Here is an 18,110-nt window from a genome sequence, read left to right on the forward strand (position 1 = left end):
GAGGGACTGCGGGAAGTTGGCTCCAGGGCATGTCTGGCCCTACAGTCCGGCACCGCTGACCACCTTCTAATTAATTTCCTTTCAATGTACACAAATCTGTGCACTGGGTCACTAGTAATAAAATAAAGAAAATAAACAATTAAAAATAAAGTATTGATTACTTTAGGACTGAATTATAATAGGTTTATCTTCTAAGCTCAAAGAGTTAACAAAATGTCCTTCTGCTATCAAAGTTACAGACATACTGTATAATAATATGAACTGTGTCAGGAAAGAGAAAGCTTCAGTCCATATGTACACACACACAAATCTGTTCACTTTCATATGCTCCACAAGACTAGTCATTACATGTGGTATTTCTTATGCCTATACAAAAGACCTTGACCTAGGTACAAAATTTGTTTGTAAGCAAATTTGTTGGCAGTTGAAAAGTTATCTCATTGGGATATGGCATTCATAGTGCTATGCTATCAGGAAATTATTAGCATATGTAAGTAAAATCAAGTCTATCACCTTATTAACAAACATAGCTGGAAGAAGTGTCTTAAAAACTTCAGGGTATATTTGGGATAGTATGACTTAAAATTTAGGTTACAAAAATGTACACTAAATCCCTCAGGAGGCTCTCCAACTGAAAACATAGGAGAGACCACAGAGATGGGCATCATCCTTCAATAGTTAAAGATTTATTCTGTAATCCAGATCTTTCTCAGAGCATGCACACACTTCAGTAACAAGCTCCAGGGTCTTGTTATTTGTAGTAGGGGTTATTTAAGGATAGTTAACAATTCTTTCCTACAAATCTAGGAAGAACAATTAGCAGGTGTATGTCTATGTGTACGCAAACATGCTAAATATTTTGTATACATTTTCATTTTAACCCTAAAACAACTCTGAGAGGAAATTTTATAGATGAAGAAACTGAGGCTTACAGAAATTAAAAATGACTAGTGAAGGATAAAATCAGTATTTAAATCCAAGGCTGTCTGATCTAAAGCTTAGTTTCTTGATGACTAAAATGATACAGTATCCTATGATTTTCCAACAAAACATCTAAAATAACACATATTATAAGTACTATGGAATCTAAACACCATATGTAATACAGATTTGAGGTTGGGAGGAACGGACTCAGAATTCCGTGTTGAAATGCTAGAAACACCGCTCTTCAGTTACAGTGGAATTTTTAACTACCCTAGTTGAAAGCCTCCTGTTATGATTGGAACAATCTTAATCTGAGATCTTAATACTGGTTTACGGAGTAGGAGAAGGGAAATGTTAGTAAGCAGAAATGAGTGAAGTGAGGAATGAGCCTAGATAAGTTTTAGGTCCTGAGGGGAGATACATTTATCAATTCTCAGTCAATTCCATAATCGCCTTGTGTTCTTCTGGCAGGAGACTGGTGATGGTAGGGTCAGAACATGTGTGGGTCAGATGACTCACCTGATTCCCGAGTGAAGGCTCTTTGATCTAAATGAGTAAGGCTGACACACCTGACAAGGCCCTCCTTGATGACACATGCATGTGTCAAAATAACACAGGCTCCTTTCTTCTTCACCCATGATCAAATGAAACTCAGTCTCATGGCTGTTCTCCAAATTTCCTTTTCCTAGAAGTCCTTTCAATTTTAAATTTCTCTAAACAGGAAGCAAGACTTTATTCCTTACAATGAGGTACCAATTAAATAAATACTACCAGAATTCTAGGAGGTAAATATTACACCCTAGTTCACAGATGAGTGTGAAAACCCATGTCCTGTGTGGTTCAGGGTTCGAGTTCTGAAAGAGGGGCCACACACAAATGAAAGAGATGAGACAAGAAATAATTTGAAAATATTGGGGACCAGGCAGGGAGCCCAGATCAAGAAGGACTCAACCTGGGCACCAGCCTCACCATCCTTTTATTCAATTTGGGATACACCTATAATCCTTAGGCAGTCAATTTCCAGTAACAGGCAGACTATCTTATCAGTAAGGATTTACATGACTGTCTGGTGGGAAAGTTGCTTCAGCTAGTATTGTCTGGACTAAACAGTGGGTGTACAGCCCTGACCTTTGCCATAGCTCAAGGGTCACCAGCCTTCCGGGTTTCTTGTCCAAACCTCTCTGCTAGAGAAGACAATGGGCTGCTTCCCAGATGAGGAAACTAGGAACTATTGAGCAATGACTGGCAAGATGACATATTTGCCTCCAAAGACTGAGCTCAAAAGTCACACCACTTTACCTCCCAATAACCAGGCTCTCTTGAATATAACATATTGGGAATGGATACTTGCATATTTATCCTTATACCTCTAGCACTTGAGTTGGGAAATTAGGGTATAGTGAAGAGATGGAGTCCATCTGTATAGGCTAACTTTAAAGAATTTCTTTCAATCTAAGTCAATCAAGAATTCTTAGGACCATCATATAAGATGAATCATTTACATGGAGTCAGAAAAAGTTTTCCAGTATAGAAGTCATTATTTAAAACTGCTAGTGAAAGCATTAGCATTGATGCCAAAGATAAAAGATTTGAAAAAAAAAAAAATGTTCCCAGATATCCTCACTCCAGATGAACAGCAGAATCTGCCAGAAACACTCCCAAAGCATCTTAAACTATGCCCCTCTGATCTCTTTCCAACTCTAGTCCTTATGTATCTATTTTCTTTTTGTGTTTATCTTATTCTACATGCTTTGTGTCCATCCTCAAACTTCTTTCTTTTCCTGTCTTTAAACATCTCCTTTTCATCCCCATTAATTATCCCTTATTAAATATATATACTGAATATCACTTTACATTCCATATAACTTCTAAAGAACAACTGTGAAATAACTCTAAAACAAAATGAGGAAGTTTCTTATCTTTACGGCCTTTAGGTTTTCATTTTAGTTTCCCTAGAGATTACAATATGCATCACAGACTTATTAAAATCTAATATAAATTAATATTTTTATAATTTCCTAAACATTATAAGGATGTTATCACTCTTTAATATTTTCTCTCCCACTTTTTCTGTTGTATTTTATTTCTACATATATAAGTACTTTATTATTTTCTTTTTGTTGTTGTTGTTAGATCAATGTGAGAGAGAAGCATCAATAGGCTGCCTCCCTCATGCACCCTGACGTGGGTGGGAAAGAACTTGCAAACTGGGTATGTGACCTGACTGGGAATTGAACCGACCACCTTTTGATGTACAAGATGATGTCCCAACTAGCTGAGTCTCTCCAGCCAGGGCTATATATATTTTAAATCTCATAAGATCATTATTTGGTATTAGAGGCCCAGTGCACAAATTCATGCACAGGTAGGGTTCTAAGGGGGTATGGGGGCTGGGACACTATTGGCCCTCCAGGCATGTGGTGGAATGCCCTTGCCAACCTGGGATCTGGATCTGTCCCACTGATGTCCGCACTAGTTGTCGGGAGCCACCTGAAGGCCACTTTTATATCCTTTCTTCCTTGCGAAGCATCTAGGGACAGGAAGCAGCTATGGTGCCCAAGGCTGAGTTCCAGGAGGCTGGTGGCACTGTAGGGATCATGCCAGTGGCACTGGACCATCACTGCCTGGCCCGAGATTGGGCCTGCAGGACTACTGAGAGAATGGCTGCTGCTGGGCTGATGGGCTGCCGGGACAGGTCTGTCAGCTGAGCAGTACTTCCACTGTGGGAGTGCACTGACCACCAGGGGGCAGCTCCTGTGTTGAGCATTTCTCCCTGGTGGTCAGTGTGTGTCATAGCGACTGGTCATTCCAGTCATTCGGTCGTTTGGTCACTTAGGCTTTAGATAGATAGGTGGGGGGCATGGCCTGAGGTCCCCTGTCAAGCCCTGCCAGGTGGGGGTTGCGGTCTGAGGTCCCCAGCCTGGTGCCAGGGTGGGGGAAGCAGCCTGAGGTCCCATAGCCCAGCAGTAGGAAGGGAACTGCACCTTGAGGTCCCCTGTCAAGCACTGCTGGGTGGGGGACATGGCCTGAGGTCCCTGTCAAACCCCATGGCGGTGGGAGAGGTTGAAGCCCCAGGTCCCTGCTGATTGCTTGTTAAAGCTCCTTATGGGAATTTGGCCTCAGCTGGGGTGCAGCCATCTTTGTGATGGAGTGATAGTCAATTATCATATTCCCTCTTTATTAGATAGGATGCTTACCTGAAAATGTATTTTGCCTTCATTTTTAAAGTACATTTTTGTTAGGTACAAAATTATAGGTTGGCAGTTCATTTATTTCACCTCTCTAAAGAAACCATTACAGCCCTAGCCAGTTTAGCTCAATGGATAGAGCATCGGCCAGGGGACCAAAGGGTCCCAAGTTCGAATTTGATCAAGGGCACATACCTTGACTGTAGGCTCCTCCCTGGCCCAGGGCCCTGGTTGGAGTTCATGCAGGAGGCAACCAATTGATGTGTTTCTCTCACATAGATGTTTCTATCTTTCCCTCTCTCTTCCATTCACCCTAAAAATCAATGGAAAAATATCCTCAAGCGAGGATTAACAAAAAAATAAAATAAAAATAAAGATAACATTGTTCCCTCACTTTCACTGTTCTTATTCAGAAAGTCAGCTTATTGCTATTCCTTTGAAGCTAATATATATCTTTCATCCTCTGGCTACGGGAAGATTTTCTTTTAACAATTTCTCCCATCTCTGCAGAGAACAAAGCAGTCCACTCCAGTGTCGGAAAGCCTCAAGCAAACAGAACTGGTTTTCAGCAGTTTTCCAATTATGTACCTAGAAATGGGTTTCTCATGTTTATTCTGCTTGGAATTCATAGAGCTTCAGAATCTGTGGCTTGATTTGTTTAGTTTTGGAAAATATTCTGCCTTTACCTCTTAAAACATTCTTCTGTCCCATTCAGTCTCTCCTCCCCTTTTGGAACTGTATAGTAACTACTTTGTATGATTATCAATGTCTTCGGATCAAAATGACTTTCACATTCATAGGACTCAATAGGTAGTAATCTAACACCAATTTTACTTAGCTTTTTAGAAGAATTTGGAAATGTAAACACAGCATATCAATATGGTAGAATCAAATACATCTTTATCAGGAGTCCTTAATAAAATATCCAGTTACTGCTTCCTGGACCTTTCATCACACAGGGCAGACCAGGTTGTAGGGACTAAAACCCAGATGCATGAATAAAATGTACTCCAGTAATCTTTTTTTTTTTTTTTTTTTGAGAAGCTTTTTGTTTTTTGGTTGTGTTTTTTTGTTTGTTTGTTTTTGTTTTTTAATATATTTTATTGATTTTTTTACAGAGAGGGATAGAGAGTTAGAAACATTGATGAGAGAATCATCAATCAACTGCCTCTTGCACACCCCCTACTGGGGGTGTGCTTGCAACCAAGGTACGTGCCCTGGACCTGAATCGAACCTGCGACCCTTCAGTCCGCAGGCTGATGCCCTATCCACTGAGCCAAACCAGTTTCGTAAAATGTACTCCAGCAACCATTTAACAGCCCATTCATACAACTTCTTCTTTTCTTTTTCTTTTTTAATATATTTTATTGATTTTACACAGAGAGAAATTGAGAGGGATAGAGAGTTAGAAATGTCGAGAGAGAAACATCGACCAGCTGCCTCTTACACACCCCCCACTGGGGATGTGCCTGCAACCAAGTACATGCCCTTGACCAGAATCGAACCCGGGACCTTTCAGTCCACAGACCGACACTCTGTCCACTGAGCCAAACCGGTTTGGGCCATTCATACAACTTCTAAGCCCTTCACCAGGGGTGCACTGAGTTAGAAGAGACTCATAAGGGAAGCTGGAGGTCTCTTTCCCTACGAATTTTATACTGATAAAAAAATAAATAAATAAATAAAGAAGTACTGGTAATGTAGTCCCTTGAAGCATTAACATGTCTCTTTATAACCTCCCAGTCATTTTCACAAAACTACTATTTACTAGTGTTTGATAACAGAAGTAAAAAAAAAAAAAAAAAAAAAAAAAAAAAAAAAAAAAAAAAAAAAAATCACATTTATCTTAGTAGATGTTGTGAGAAACCATATTTAAACCTGAAGTCATCTTTCCACTGGAGAAGGGGGAATTAAGCCTGCAATTAACTTTTTCTCTACAGGTATTCCCATATGTCTCTTATACTTTCTTCCATCAGTCTTGCTATGTATGCCTCAGTCTAAATACTTTTCTCCAGGTTTTCTAAATGTTCATGATTAATGTTAATTTCATACAAGTTAGAAGTCATAGCCAGGTATGAAAGTCAATTATACTAGGAAAAAATGTATGCATCATTATGGGAAATTTACTATACTTTTTAAATACAGTCAATGACTGAGATTCCTTTCAGGATGACACCTAACTTCTTTGGGACCAGTTGTTCAGCAGGAATAAGCCATTCAGAGCATATTTCTTCATCCTATCCACAAAGCTACTATAATACAAGCCTAATTTCTTGCTGAAATCAAGTTCATAGCATATAACTGTCATACTATCTAACTGTGAACTAGTAGAGCACTAAAGGGACCTGGTGTACACCTGAGTAAAAGGTGGAGTAACCATATCATAATTGACTTAGAAAAATGTCAGGCAAGAATAACTTAAGTAAATTCTGTGATGATTAGTTCCCACTGTTTTCAACTAGTAAATCATCTTTTGTAATATCATTTTTATCACTTGTGGAAATGTATGTTTAAAATCCATATGACTAAACACAGTAAATGCTTAATATATATGCTATTATTTCATTAACTGAGTCTGGGAACTGAAATCAATTATAGAATACCATACAATATCAAGTTATACTCAAACATATTAAGAAAGAAAATAAAATTAATTAATAAGGTATTTATCAAATAAAGTAGGAAACTAGAAAAATTGTATGGTATATTTAAAATTGCACTAATTTTGCCGAAGCTGGATGGCTCAGTGGTAGAGCGTTGGTCTGCGGACTGAAAGGTCCCAGGTTCGATTCCAGTCAAGGGCATGTACATTGGTTGCAGGCACATCGCAGGTAGGGGGTGTGCAAGAGGCAGCTGGTCGATGTTTCTCTCTCATCGACGTTTCTAGCTCTCTATCTCACTCCCTTCCTCTCTGTAAAAAATCAATAAAATATATTTTAAAAATAAAATAAAATTGCACTAATTTCAATTATGGATAACTAGATAACTACCTTATAATTCATTTGAAAGTTAGAAATGCAGAGATGCAGAGTAAAGCAACAAGCAGACTGTCAAATTACAGCGGAGAGGGGAGGGAGATCTGGGGGAGATAAGAGATCAACTGAAGGACTTATATACATGCATATAAGTACAACCAATGGACACAAAACTCTGGGGAGGGAGGGTATGTATGGGAGCGGGGAGGTAATGGTAAATATGTACACAGATAATAATTTAATAAAAAAAATCATAATCCCTCAAAAGGAAGAAAGAAAGAAAGAGAGAAAAAAAGAGAGAAAGGAAGGAAGGAAGGAAGGAAGGAAGGAAGGAAGGAAGGAAGGAAGGGAGGAAGGAAGGAAGGAAGGAAGGAAGGAAGGAAGGAGGGAAGGAAGGAAGGAAGGAAAAGAAATGCAGAGATGTAAAATGAGAACATATTTCTCATGGTGTTATTAATAGTATGGAGAAAAAACAATTATGAGAAAAAGTATTTTAATAAAATGATACCAGGATAAGTCAACTTATAGCAAGATCTGATCATTATTTTTAACTATACAAAAGGTTGTTTTAAAACTCTACGGGCAAATAATTATTAATATTTTAAAAACAAAGGCATCATCAAAAGAAATACAGTAAAATGCACCAGAGGTAAACACTGTTAAACATAAGACACCACTTAAGCAAAAATACTGTTCCTATGAAGAGGTGAAGAAGGTTTCTATTATTAGCAGAGATAAGAGCTGCCTGAAATTCTTTCTTGAATAACACCATACTAAAAATAAAGTGGTTCACAACATTTTAAAATAAACACATTGCTTTGTATTTGCACTTCTATCACTTAAATAATAGGTAAAAATATATTCAACCAGATTTAAGGTGCTTTCTCTTATATTTGCATCTAAGAAATATTCTAGAAAGATTTGCTCTCAATTTTATAACACATTCAATAATTTTGAGGTCTGGTACCACCCAGTTACTCATTAACTCTTGAAGGATTTAAGATCAGATCTTCTGTAAGACATGTACACAAATTAATAAAAATAAATTTAAAAAAAGGGAAAAAAAAAAAAAAAGCAAAACCGGTAGACATTTGGCAAGATCAATCAAGTAAAAGAAGAAAAGATTCAAAAACAAAAATAGAATGAAAAAGGAGAAATAACTGTATATACAATAAATATTTAAAAAATAAAGATAACTTTGTTTGGATTTTGGTCTGAACAAACCATTTGTTAAAAGGTATTTTTGAAACAAGAGAACTGAAAACTGTGAATGAATTGAATTACTTTTAATTGTACTGAATGTGTAACTGATGTATTAGATATACGTGCCTAATTTTTAGTGATAAAAGTTACTTTCATCACTTTTAAGTAGAAAGTTTTATGATATCTGGGATTTGCATGAAAATAATTCAGAAAAAAAGTGGTGGGAGATAATATGGAATGATAATGTCAGAGTGTTGGTAACTGAAAGCTTGTGATGGATAGGTGAAGTTCTATTATTCTTTTTGCTTTTGTATTTATTTGAAACGTTCTAAAGTAATATGTAGATAAAATAATAAAAAACATTAGGAACAACTAAAAAGGAAAGATCAGATCTTCTGCTAAATCAAAATAAATTATCTGCTTCCCTTTAAAAAATTAACCACTTTCTCTACAAGTATTTTTCTAACAAGAAAACAACAGGAATCTCAGAAAAATAAATGGGATAGTTTTATCATTACAAAACAGTATTACCAAATATTTTAAGGAAAGCTAACAGGCTCACATGATAGGTGAATATTTTGTTGTGTTCTAAAAATAAAACAAACAACAAAAAAAATAGATAAAGCAGTGCTGTGTTAGCATGGAAAAGGGAGAAAGTTCAAGGAAGTGAGGTAATTACCTCAGTATATGATTAAACTACAAAAAATCCTTTCTAATTTACATAGATCTGTTAGGACAAAGTTTTTGTAGGAAGGCATTTTCAGCTCAGTCTGAATTTTCTGTAGTTTTTAAAAATGAATTTTATTCATTACTTTGGTTGTACTTTAAGGAGATAAAGCCTTAAAAATGAAAACTGCCCACTGCTGCTCACACTTTCCTCCTTTGGTGAGTGAGTTCTATGACTGCCACTACAAAATCTGGAATGTGTATGTTATAGTGTTGTACATATGCACTGCAGGCGGTGAACAGGCGAGGGTGATGAGTGAGAAGCACCTAGAGAATTAGAGTTTTCTGTACATATTTGAATGAAATAGGAAAGAAGACTTGGGGAAAACAAACCAGGAGATGGTAAACTCTTCTTCCCCCTTATCAAATTCTTGATCTCAGAACCAGATAATAGATTATTCTCAGCGTTCAGCCAATAATGAGTTAAGTACACAACAGACCCAAAGTACATAAAAGTACTTCAGAGTTAAGTATTTTTGAATTATTTTCTACATTTTCTCATATACTTCAGACAACAGTGTAAGGGGACATATGGGCCCAGTTCACGAGATTCGTGCACTGGGGTAGGAGGGATCCCTCAGCCTGGTCTGTGCCCTCTTGTAGTCCGGGAGCCCTCGGTGAGTGTCCAACTGATGGCTAAGGCCCACTTCCTGCAGAGAGAGGGCCTAAGCTGTCAGTCAGACATCCTTAGCACTGCTGCGGAGCATTAAGTGTCTGTCCCCTAGTGATCAATGCATGTCATAGCAACCAGTCATTCCGTAGTTTGGTCAACTTGCATATTAGCCTTTTATTATATAGGATTCTCTTTCTTATACATCAAGTGATTTGGGCTTTAGGCCACACTGCTGGTTTACAACATAGCTAAAGTTCCACACCAGGTCCTCCAAATCCAGTATTTTCTATGCTTTCTAGCATCTGCCACCTTTGTGGACTTACTCTGAATCTATTCACATTTATAACATTGTTTACTATGGGAAAACCTTTTGAGAGTCAGTCAACTGATCTCACAAAATGAACCAAGTTCATTAAGAATTTAATAACAAACTTACCTATGTCAAAACAATATAAATGCCATAACAGAAAAAAAAAATCTAAATAGCACATCATTTACCTAATTATTTAAGGAATATGACTAAATTGATTTTGAGTAAAAAACTAATCTTTCAGTATTTGAGAAAAATTTGGCTTCATTATTTGAAATATTTCAAAACTAAAATCAGTTCAGCTAATAATTTATATGAACGCTCACCATTATTCCCATTTTATTCTTATTTTATTCATGTCCCATATCCGTGAGAAAACAAATTACATGACTTACCCAAAATGAATACTGCAATTTAATATAAGCGCTAATAATTAAGTATCATATAGCACAAATAAATTATTCATTTAGAACCAAAAACTAGGGGCAGGTTATTACAGCTCTGTCTCAAGGTTAAAATCAGAAATGAAAGCAGCATTTCTAAACACAGCGAACACTTAACACTTCACAGAGAGTGTGAAATTTATTCACAAGAGCCATTTGTATGGCAATTTATCTTTTTTTAAAGCCATTTTATGTACCTCAACTAATTTAATCCTCATAAAAACTTAAGAAAGTAGGTAGGCCAAGTGTTGTTATGGCCATTTTACAAAGGAGTAAACAGGCTCAAAGTAATTGAGTGGTTTTCCCAAAGCCATGCAACTACACTACGGTAGTAATGCAATGAATTAAAATCCAGGGGTAATAAATGTTTTCCAAAATCAATGTTCTTCCTAGGATATCAAATCATTTTTACAAGTTCTCTTTAGTATGATTATTAAAGGTTATTAGTAAGGTCACTTTTATAAGTAAAAAACCTGAAATACCTAGTCTTTCTAACAAATTTAGGATAGAATTCAGTATATTCATCATATAAGAAATGAAATACAATAGATTGAGGTATAAAAGGAAAGTTGAGAATATAAAAATATACGTTTTAAGTAGACAGATGAAGTTTCAAAAGATCTTTCATTCTCCCTAAGTATGAACTAAAATAGTCATTTAAAACTTATTTTCTCGATCTTTGATAAATATGTAAGAACATGTAAAATTATAGCCTTGTAGGTTTGAAACTCATGAGATAACATATTATGTATGTATTTTTCTGTGCATTCCATACAGCACAAACTCTGGAGTCAAAGAGCCCTGAATTTAATGCCCATTCTGCCACCTACTAGCAATGTAACCTTGGACAACTTACTTAAGTATCTGACCCTCAATTCTTCATGTGTAAAATGGAGATAATACCAAACTCAGAATTACTCTGGAGAATAAATAAAATCAAGTCCATATATAGTACTTAGAATATAGTAAAAACTAAATTAAGTTGTAACTTTTATCGCTAAAGTGTCTTTTTCTTTTGTTCTACATTACATGTATATTTCAGCTCTGGTCTTCAATAATTCAAATTTCCATTAAACCAGAAGGGAAAAAATTAAACACAACCATTTTTTAAATTAAATCTTTAAAAAACTCAGTTTAGCCAAAACCGGTTTGGCTCAGTAGTAGAGCGTCGGTCTGCGGACTGAAAGGTCCCAGGTTCAATTCCAGTCAAGGGCATGTACATTGGATGCGGGCACATCCCTGGTAGGGGGTGTGCAAGAGGCAGCTGGTCGATGTTTCTCTCTCATCAACGTTTCTAGCTCTCTGTCTCCCTTCCTCTAAGAAAAATCAATAAAATATATATATTTTTTAAAAAAACACAAAAACTCAGTTTAATGATAAAGTTGTAAAGGCCCTGACAGATTGGCTGAATGTTATAGTATTCTCTTTTAGGAAAAGAAAACAAGGTCCAAAGAAGTTAAATGTATTGTGCAGGCCTTGACACTACATGGGAGTCAAAAACAATCCCAGCAAGGGCCCAAAATATCACAGGCACAACATTCAGGTCCAACAACTGACCATGTAGCTGTCTGGAATTCAATTTACATTTGAGATATGTATTCACATTTTTTAAAAGGTAACATTGCACCCTGGCTGGTGTGGCTTTGTTGGTTGGGTGTCGTCCCATGCACCAGGAAGCTGCTGGTTTGATTCCTGGTCAGGGCACATTCCTGGATGCATGAATCAGCAGATCAATGTTGAGCTCTCACATTGATTTTTCTCTACCTCCCTCCCTTTCCCTCTTTCTCTACACATCAATAAACTATTCTTTTCTTTTTTTTTTTAAGTAGCATTGCTTGTTTAAAAAAATTCAATAAAAGTTCCATTTGCTCATCTTTCCAGTTACCTCAAAAATAGGTGGGGAATTAGTAAAACATTTACTTAAATTCTTGAAAGCCAATTCTGTGGGCCAGTCAAGTAATGAGAAAGTAATCCTTGATGTGACTTTGCTGGCTAGAAAGAATCTTAGTGTGCTTGCAAAGTATCCCTTAGTGTCTAATTAAAGAGTAATTATTTCAAAAACTAAATAAAACCTCACTTTGAAAACGCAGGCTTCTTTTTAAATAAACAATATTTTTACATTGCAAACATATTTTTTTCTTCAAGTACTCTTTGTATAACACAAATAACAGATCTATTCTTTTAAAATTTCTATCACCTTTACTAGTAGTTAAGATAAGAACTGAATAAGTCGCCCTAGCCGACTTGGCTCAGTGGATGGAGTTTCAACCTGTGGACTGAGGGGTCCCATGTTCAATTCTGGTCAAGAGCATGTACCTTGGTTGCAGGCACATCCCCAGTAGGGGGTGAGCAGGAGGCAATTGATTGATATTTCTTTCTTATTGATGTTTCTGGCTCTCTATCCCTCTTCCATCCTCTCTGTAAAAAATCAATAAAATATATTTAAAAAAAAAAAAAAGAACTGAACAAGACTAAATGCAAGAGCTCTCAAACATCAGTTCTACCCTATACCGGGAAGAATCAAGAACTGAAATGATCAATATAGAAAACAAATTTAAGTAAAAAAGTATTACTTTTTAACTCTGTCAGCCCATATAATGTTTCCTTAAGTAATTTTACAACAAAATAATGAAGTAGAAAATTCAACTAAGAAAATTTTAAATAAGGCTTTAGTTATTTATCAACAAATAGAAAAAAAATCCATATACTTTAAAAAAATAACTTGAAACTAGTGCTATTAAATAAAAACTTTGCCATTTCCAAAATCTATAATTAGGATGACAATAAAGAAGAGAAGGCACATAAGATAATCTTCACTCCTCAATTTCCATGTTTCTATAGCCATATAAAACTAAATAACCTATTATTTTTTAGTAGAAATTAACCATAAAAAGTCTAAATCTATGACAATAAAAAAAAATGCATGAGCCGAAATTGGCTTGGCTCAGTGGATAGAGCTCTGGCCTGTGGACTAAAAGGTCCCAGGTTCGATTCCGGTCAAGGGTATGAAAAGTGTTCAACATTAATCATCACTGGGGAAATGTAAATTAAAGCCACGATGAGATACCATTTCACACCAGTTGGAATGGCTGTAAGACAGAAAATAACAAATATGGATGTGGCAAAATGGGAACCCTCATACACTGTTGAAGGGACTGTAAAATAGTATGACTACTTTGGAAAACAGTTTGCAATATCTCAAAAAGCTCAACATAAAACTATGATATGACCCAGCAATTCTATTCCTAGTTATCTACCAAAGATAACATAAAACATATGTCCAAAGACTTGCATGTTATAGTGGCATTATTTGTAATAACCTGAAACTGAAAACAATGTCCATCATCTGGTGAAGATATGGATACACTGACATACCTACATTGGGATATTTGTTCAGCAATAAAAAGTAACAAACTATTGACACATGCTATGTCAGGCATGAGTCTCAAAAATATTAAAGAAGCCAGACATGAGAGATTCTGTAAGTGTCCAGAGAAAGAAAGTTTATACAGACAGAAAATATATTATTGGTTTTCTAGGGCTGAGAATAGGAATGAGAATCCTATATATTAATAATAAGAGAAGAATATGCTAATTATCCGTTACACCCTGAACTACAAGCAGGGGTGGGAGAGCTATAGGAGGGGGCAGGGTAGCAAGCTATTGGGGCACGGGAGCGAAAGGGAGGGGGTCGCGCAGTGGGGGGGGGGGAGTGAAGAGAAGCTCCAGGAGGGCAGGGCAGCAAGCTAGGAGTAGTACACAGCTACCAGCTGCAGTAAGGGGGTGGCCAGCTGAGGCAAGTGGCAGCAAGCTACTCACACACAGATTTGTGTACAGGGCTACTAGTCTATAATAATCTATAATAATAAAAGTATAATATACTAATTAAACTGAACATCCTCCCAGATGTCCTTCCGGACCAAACCAGGGCTTCGAGGGAAGCCCAGATTCCGGATGCCAGAGGGAAGGAAGGCCTACTCTTGCACAAATTTCATGCTTCCTGCCTCTACTTAACTATAAATGGGCATGACGGATCTTACTGTGGTGATGAAAATCTTCTAAAATTAATCTATGAAAGTTAAACCACTTGGTAAAGTTACTAAAAATTACTGAACTGTACACTTGGAATGAGTGAATTTTATAATATGTAAAATATACCTCAATAAAGTTGTTTTTAAAAATGTATGTGCTATTGTTTCTTGACCCTTGAATTAAATAAATGACTTTAAATTGTAGCAACTTCTATAATTTTTATTAAACTGTACTAATTCTAACCTGGGCTGGGAAAACCCGATACAGAGGCTCTAACACATTATTAGGAACATCACTCCGAATGGTTGCTCATTGGCCACAGGCCCTCCAGGAAGAGGATTTCTCATAAATCAAAGTACCTTATGTTGGTTTACATTTTAAGAAGCCAGTGCCTGGAAGCAGCTCAAGTATTATATACAAGGGATTTAAGTTGTGCTTTGGCAATGGGCCAATTGATTAGATGGGTATTTTAGTCTATATTCAGATTAGTTAAAGAATGTTTTAAAATAAACAAAAATTTTAACACAACTTGGAAGAACTTAGGGTAAGTTATATACCCTGTACATGTCCAGATATCAAAGGCACCACTTGCTTGAGTAACAACTTCATAATGTTGAAACACAATAGTCCTCAATGATCTTTAATGACATTTCAAGCATTAATCCAATCCCACAGATCTTCCTGCATTCATTCTAAATATATTCTCTTCACTATCCACCCTATTTATGAGGTCTTTCAAAAATAACTCAGAACTTCATAGCCCTCATGGGACTTCAAAGAATTTTACAAACTTTTTAGGTCTTTACACAAATACAGCCTTGTCTGTGAGGCCTTGCCTGACACCTTATTGAAAACTGCCAGTCTCACAAAACTCCCTAGCCTCTCTTACCTGGTGCATTTTTCTCTGATACATATAGTGAGAACTGTTTCTCTTCCCTTACTGGGAGTATAAATTCCACAAAAGGGTTTTTTGTTTGTTTGTGTTTTGTTTTTTTAAATATATTTTATTGATTTTTTACAGAGAGGAAGGGAGAGTGATAGAGTTAGAAACATCAATGAGAGAGAAACATCCATCAGCTGCCTCCTGCACACCACACCCCCTATTGGGGATATGCCCACAACCAAGAACTTGCCATTGACTGGAAAGGAACCTGGGACCCTCTGTAGGCCAACACTCTATCCATTGAGCCAAACTAGTTAGGGTAAAAGGGTTTTGTTGTTGTTGTTATTGTTTTAAGTCTGGTTTTGCTCCTTGCTGTATCTCCATTGTCTAAAACAGTGCCTAACATATTGTAGGTGTTCAGTAAGTGTTTTCTGAACAAATGAAAGGGTATCAAATATATCATTGTTTCCCAAACTTCTCTCATCATGAGAATCACCTGGTGGAGTTGTTAAACTACAGATTCCTGAATCCCAACTAAGAAGTGCTAAACTAGAATTTTTGGGAACAAATTGTAAATTTTAACTATATGTTCCCACAAATTCTAGTTTAGCACTTCTTAGTTGGGATTCAGAAATCTGTAGTTTAACAACTCAACCAGGTGATTCTTATCATGAGAGAAGTTTGGGAAACACTGAATATGAAATAAAAGCTGATCCTTGCCACAGAAATATGCAATGAGTTCATTCTATTTGACAAACTTAAGATTAAAATATGAATTTTAAATAAAATAGAGGCCTCGGAATAGTCTCCAGACTGCCTAGCCAACATTTCTATAGCAAAAAAACAAAAAGAAGGAAGGGGGGGTGGGGGGAGAGAACAACGTTTTACTTATAATTCTGGATTTGCAACAATCATATGGAGAGTATTTTTAATAAGCTGGCTCAAGTTCTGGGGAGAAGGCAAATTAATTAAATCTTATGTGACTTTTATTAACAACACAAAAAGGGAAGTTTAATACTTAACCAGTAAGAAGTAAAATATTTCTAAGGCGGCCTGTTTTCCTCCACTCAAAGTGGGATTCCATCACCAACAAAAATAGACCTCAGCAGAATCTGCTTTAGCAGCTCTGGCCTCCAAGGCCCCACATCCTCTGAGACAGAACACCAAGGAACCTTTTTTCTCCCTCCATCCCCGTACCTCCCCCACCACCACCACACACACACACACCCCAGACCATTTCACACAAGCCAACCAACCTTCAGACTCCGCAGTTCTAATCCATCCCCCTCTCCCCTGACCCAAGGCAGCAGCATCCCAGCCTCTGCCACGCCCAGCCCCTCCACACCCCCTCCACAGTCAGGCCACCGACATGCCCTCACCACCTCCCAGGCCCTCCACACCCGCTCCACAGTCAGGCCACCAACATGCCCTCCCCACCTCCCAGCCCCTTCACATCTGACGGTGGAGGCACAGTCAGCCCACCAACCAGACCTCCCCATTTCCCATCTCTTCCTCAGGCAGCCCCAATCAGCCAGCCCCCGGACCCCCAGCACCTCCAAATCCCCTCCACAGTCAGCCACCAGTCAGCCCTCTCCACCTCCCAGCCCCTCCACAGTCAGCCCACCAACCAGAGTCACGCAGCAAGAAAGAAAGGGGTGGCAGGGACCTCCAGCCTGGCCAGAATTGGAAGACATTTTGCACTTCATCCTGGTTCTGCCCCTTTCAGTGTGACCTTGGGCGTGTTCCTAAACCACCAGGGGTCCCTGGCGTTTGGCCACCTTCGAGGCACGGATAGCACCTGCAGCAAGCTACCGTGGGGATTCAATGAAATCACACGTGAAGCACCTAGCAGGGCGCCGGGCACGAAATGGAACTCGAAATCCTGCCTCAGGGGTGTTACTGGCCAGCCCGACCCCACGGCCGCAGAGCCCGCGGGCACAGCCCGAACACCGCAGCTCCCGCCGGGTTTCGGCTTCGGAGACCAGGATACAGGTCCGGGGAGAAGGCGGCTTCCGAACCCCGACAGGCGGCGGGGCGCTGTCCCGGACCCCACGACGCCGACCCCCCCTCCCCCGCGCCCTCGTCCCCGAGCCCCGGCCCGGCCGTAGCCGCCGCCCTCTGGGCGCTCCACCTGCCGCCAGGCCCGCGCCGCCCGGCTCCACGCTCCCCAGCTCCCGCAAGGAGGACGCCCGGCGAGGAGGCGCCCCTCGGCGCGGCCTCGGAATAGTACTCAACTCTTCACTTTGCCGAAGGTGCCGACGCCCAGCGTGTCGCCCAGCACGTAGTGGCCGATTTTCACCCGCCCGTCGTGCTTCTGCTTCTCAGCCATCTTCGGCGCGCGCAGCCTCGCTCCACCGCCGCCGCCGCCGCCACCGAGGGCTCCCCGAGCGGCGCCGCTACCCACAGTGCAGCGGGCGGGGCAGCGGGGGAGAGCGGGGTGGGCCGCGGAGACTCGGCGGCGGCCTGCAGCGCCGGAGAGGGCGGGGCGGGGCCAGGTGGCAAAGGCCACCAGTCGCGGGTGGGGGAGTGGGGGCGGGGGCGGGGCCCGAGCGAGGGGCGGGGTGGGTCTGCGCGGACAGGTGTGCAGGGCGGGGGGCGGGGTGCGGGGAACGGCTCCCCTTTCCCTGGGGGAGGGGCCGGGGAGCGAAGGCTGTAGGGACCTATTTTGAGGAACCCCAAAGGGACTGGGAATGTGAGGGTGAGATCTGGACCGGATCCCAGGGAATAGAAAGCGGTGGAAGTCGAGCTGGAAGAAGAGAAGCAGGCCCCAAGTGAGGAGAGCGGGTGTGAGTCTAAGGCTGTGGTTGGCGAAC

The 18,110-nt window shown here is 39.4% G+C and overlaps 1 protein-coding gene across 5 annotated transcripts in view; it reads right to left on the bottom strand.

Moving 5' to 3' along the window:
• The window catches only part of PRKAA2 (protein kinase AMP-activated catalytic subunit alpha 2), a 45,078-nt gene extending 27,368 nt beyond the window's left edge, over positions 1-17,710 (bottom strand). For all 5 annotated transcript variants that reach the window (XR_004989111.2, XR_004989112.2, XM_036444628.2 and 2 more), the window contains exon 1: positions 17,533-17,710. Coding sequence is in view for 3 of the 5 variants with exons in the window: in XM_036444628.2 (XP_036300521.1) it covers positions 17,533-17,626 (94 nt within the window). In the remaining 2 variants the exon portion in view is untranslated. The remainder of the gene's footprint in view (positions 1-17,532) is intronic.
• Positions 17,711-18,110: the final 400 nt, after the last annotated feature.

The sequence above is a fragment of the Pipistrellus kuhlii genome, unplaced genomic scaffold, assembly GCF_014108245.1.
Source record: "Pipistrellus kuhlii isolate mPipKuh1 unplaced genomic scaffold, mPipKuh1.p scaffold_m20_p_2, whole genome shotgun sequence".
NCBI classification, from domain to species: domain Eukaryota; kingdom Metazoa; phylum Chordata; class Mammalia; order Chiroptera; family Vespertilionidae; genus Pipistrellus; species Pipistrellus kuhlii.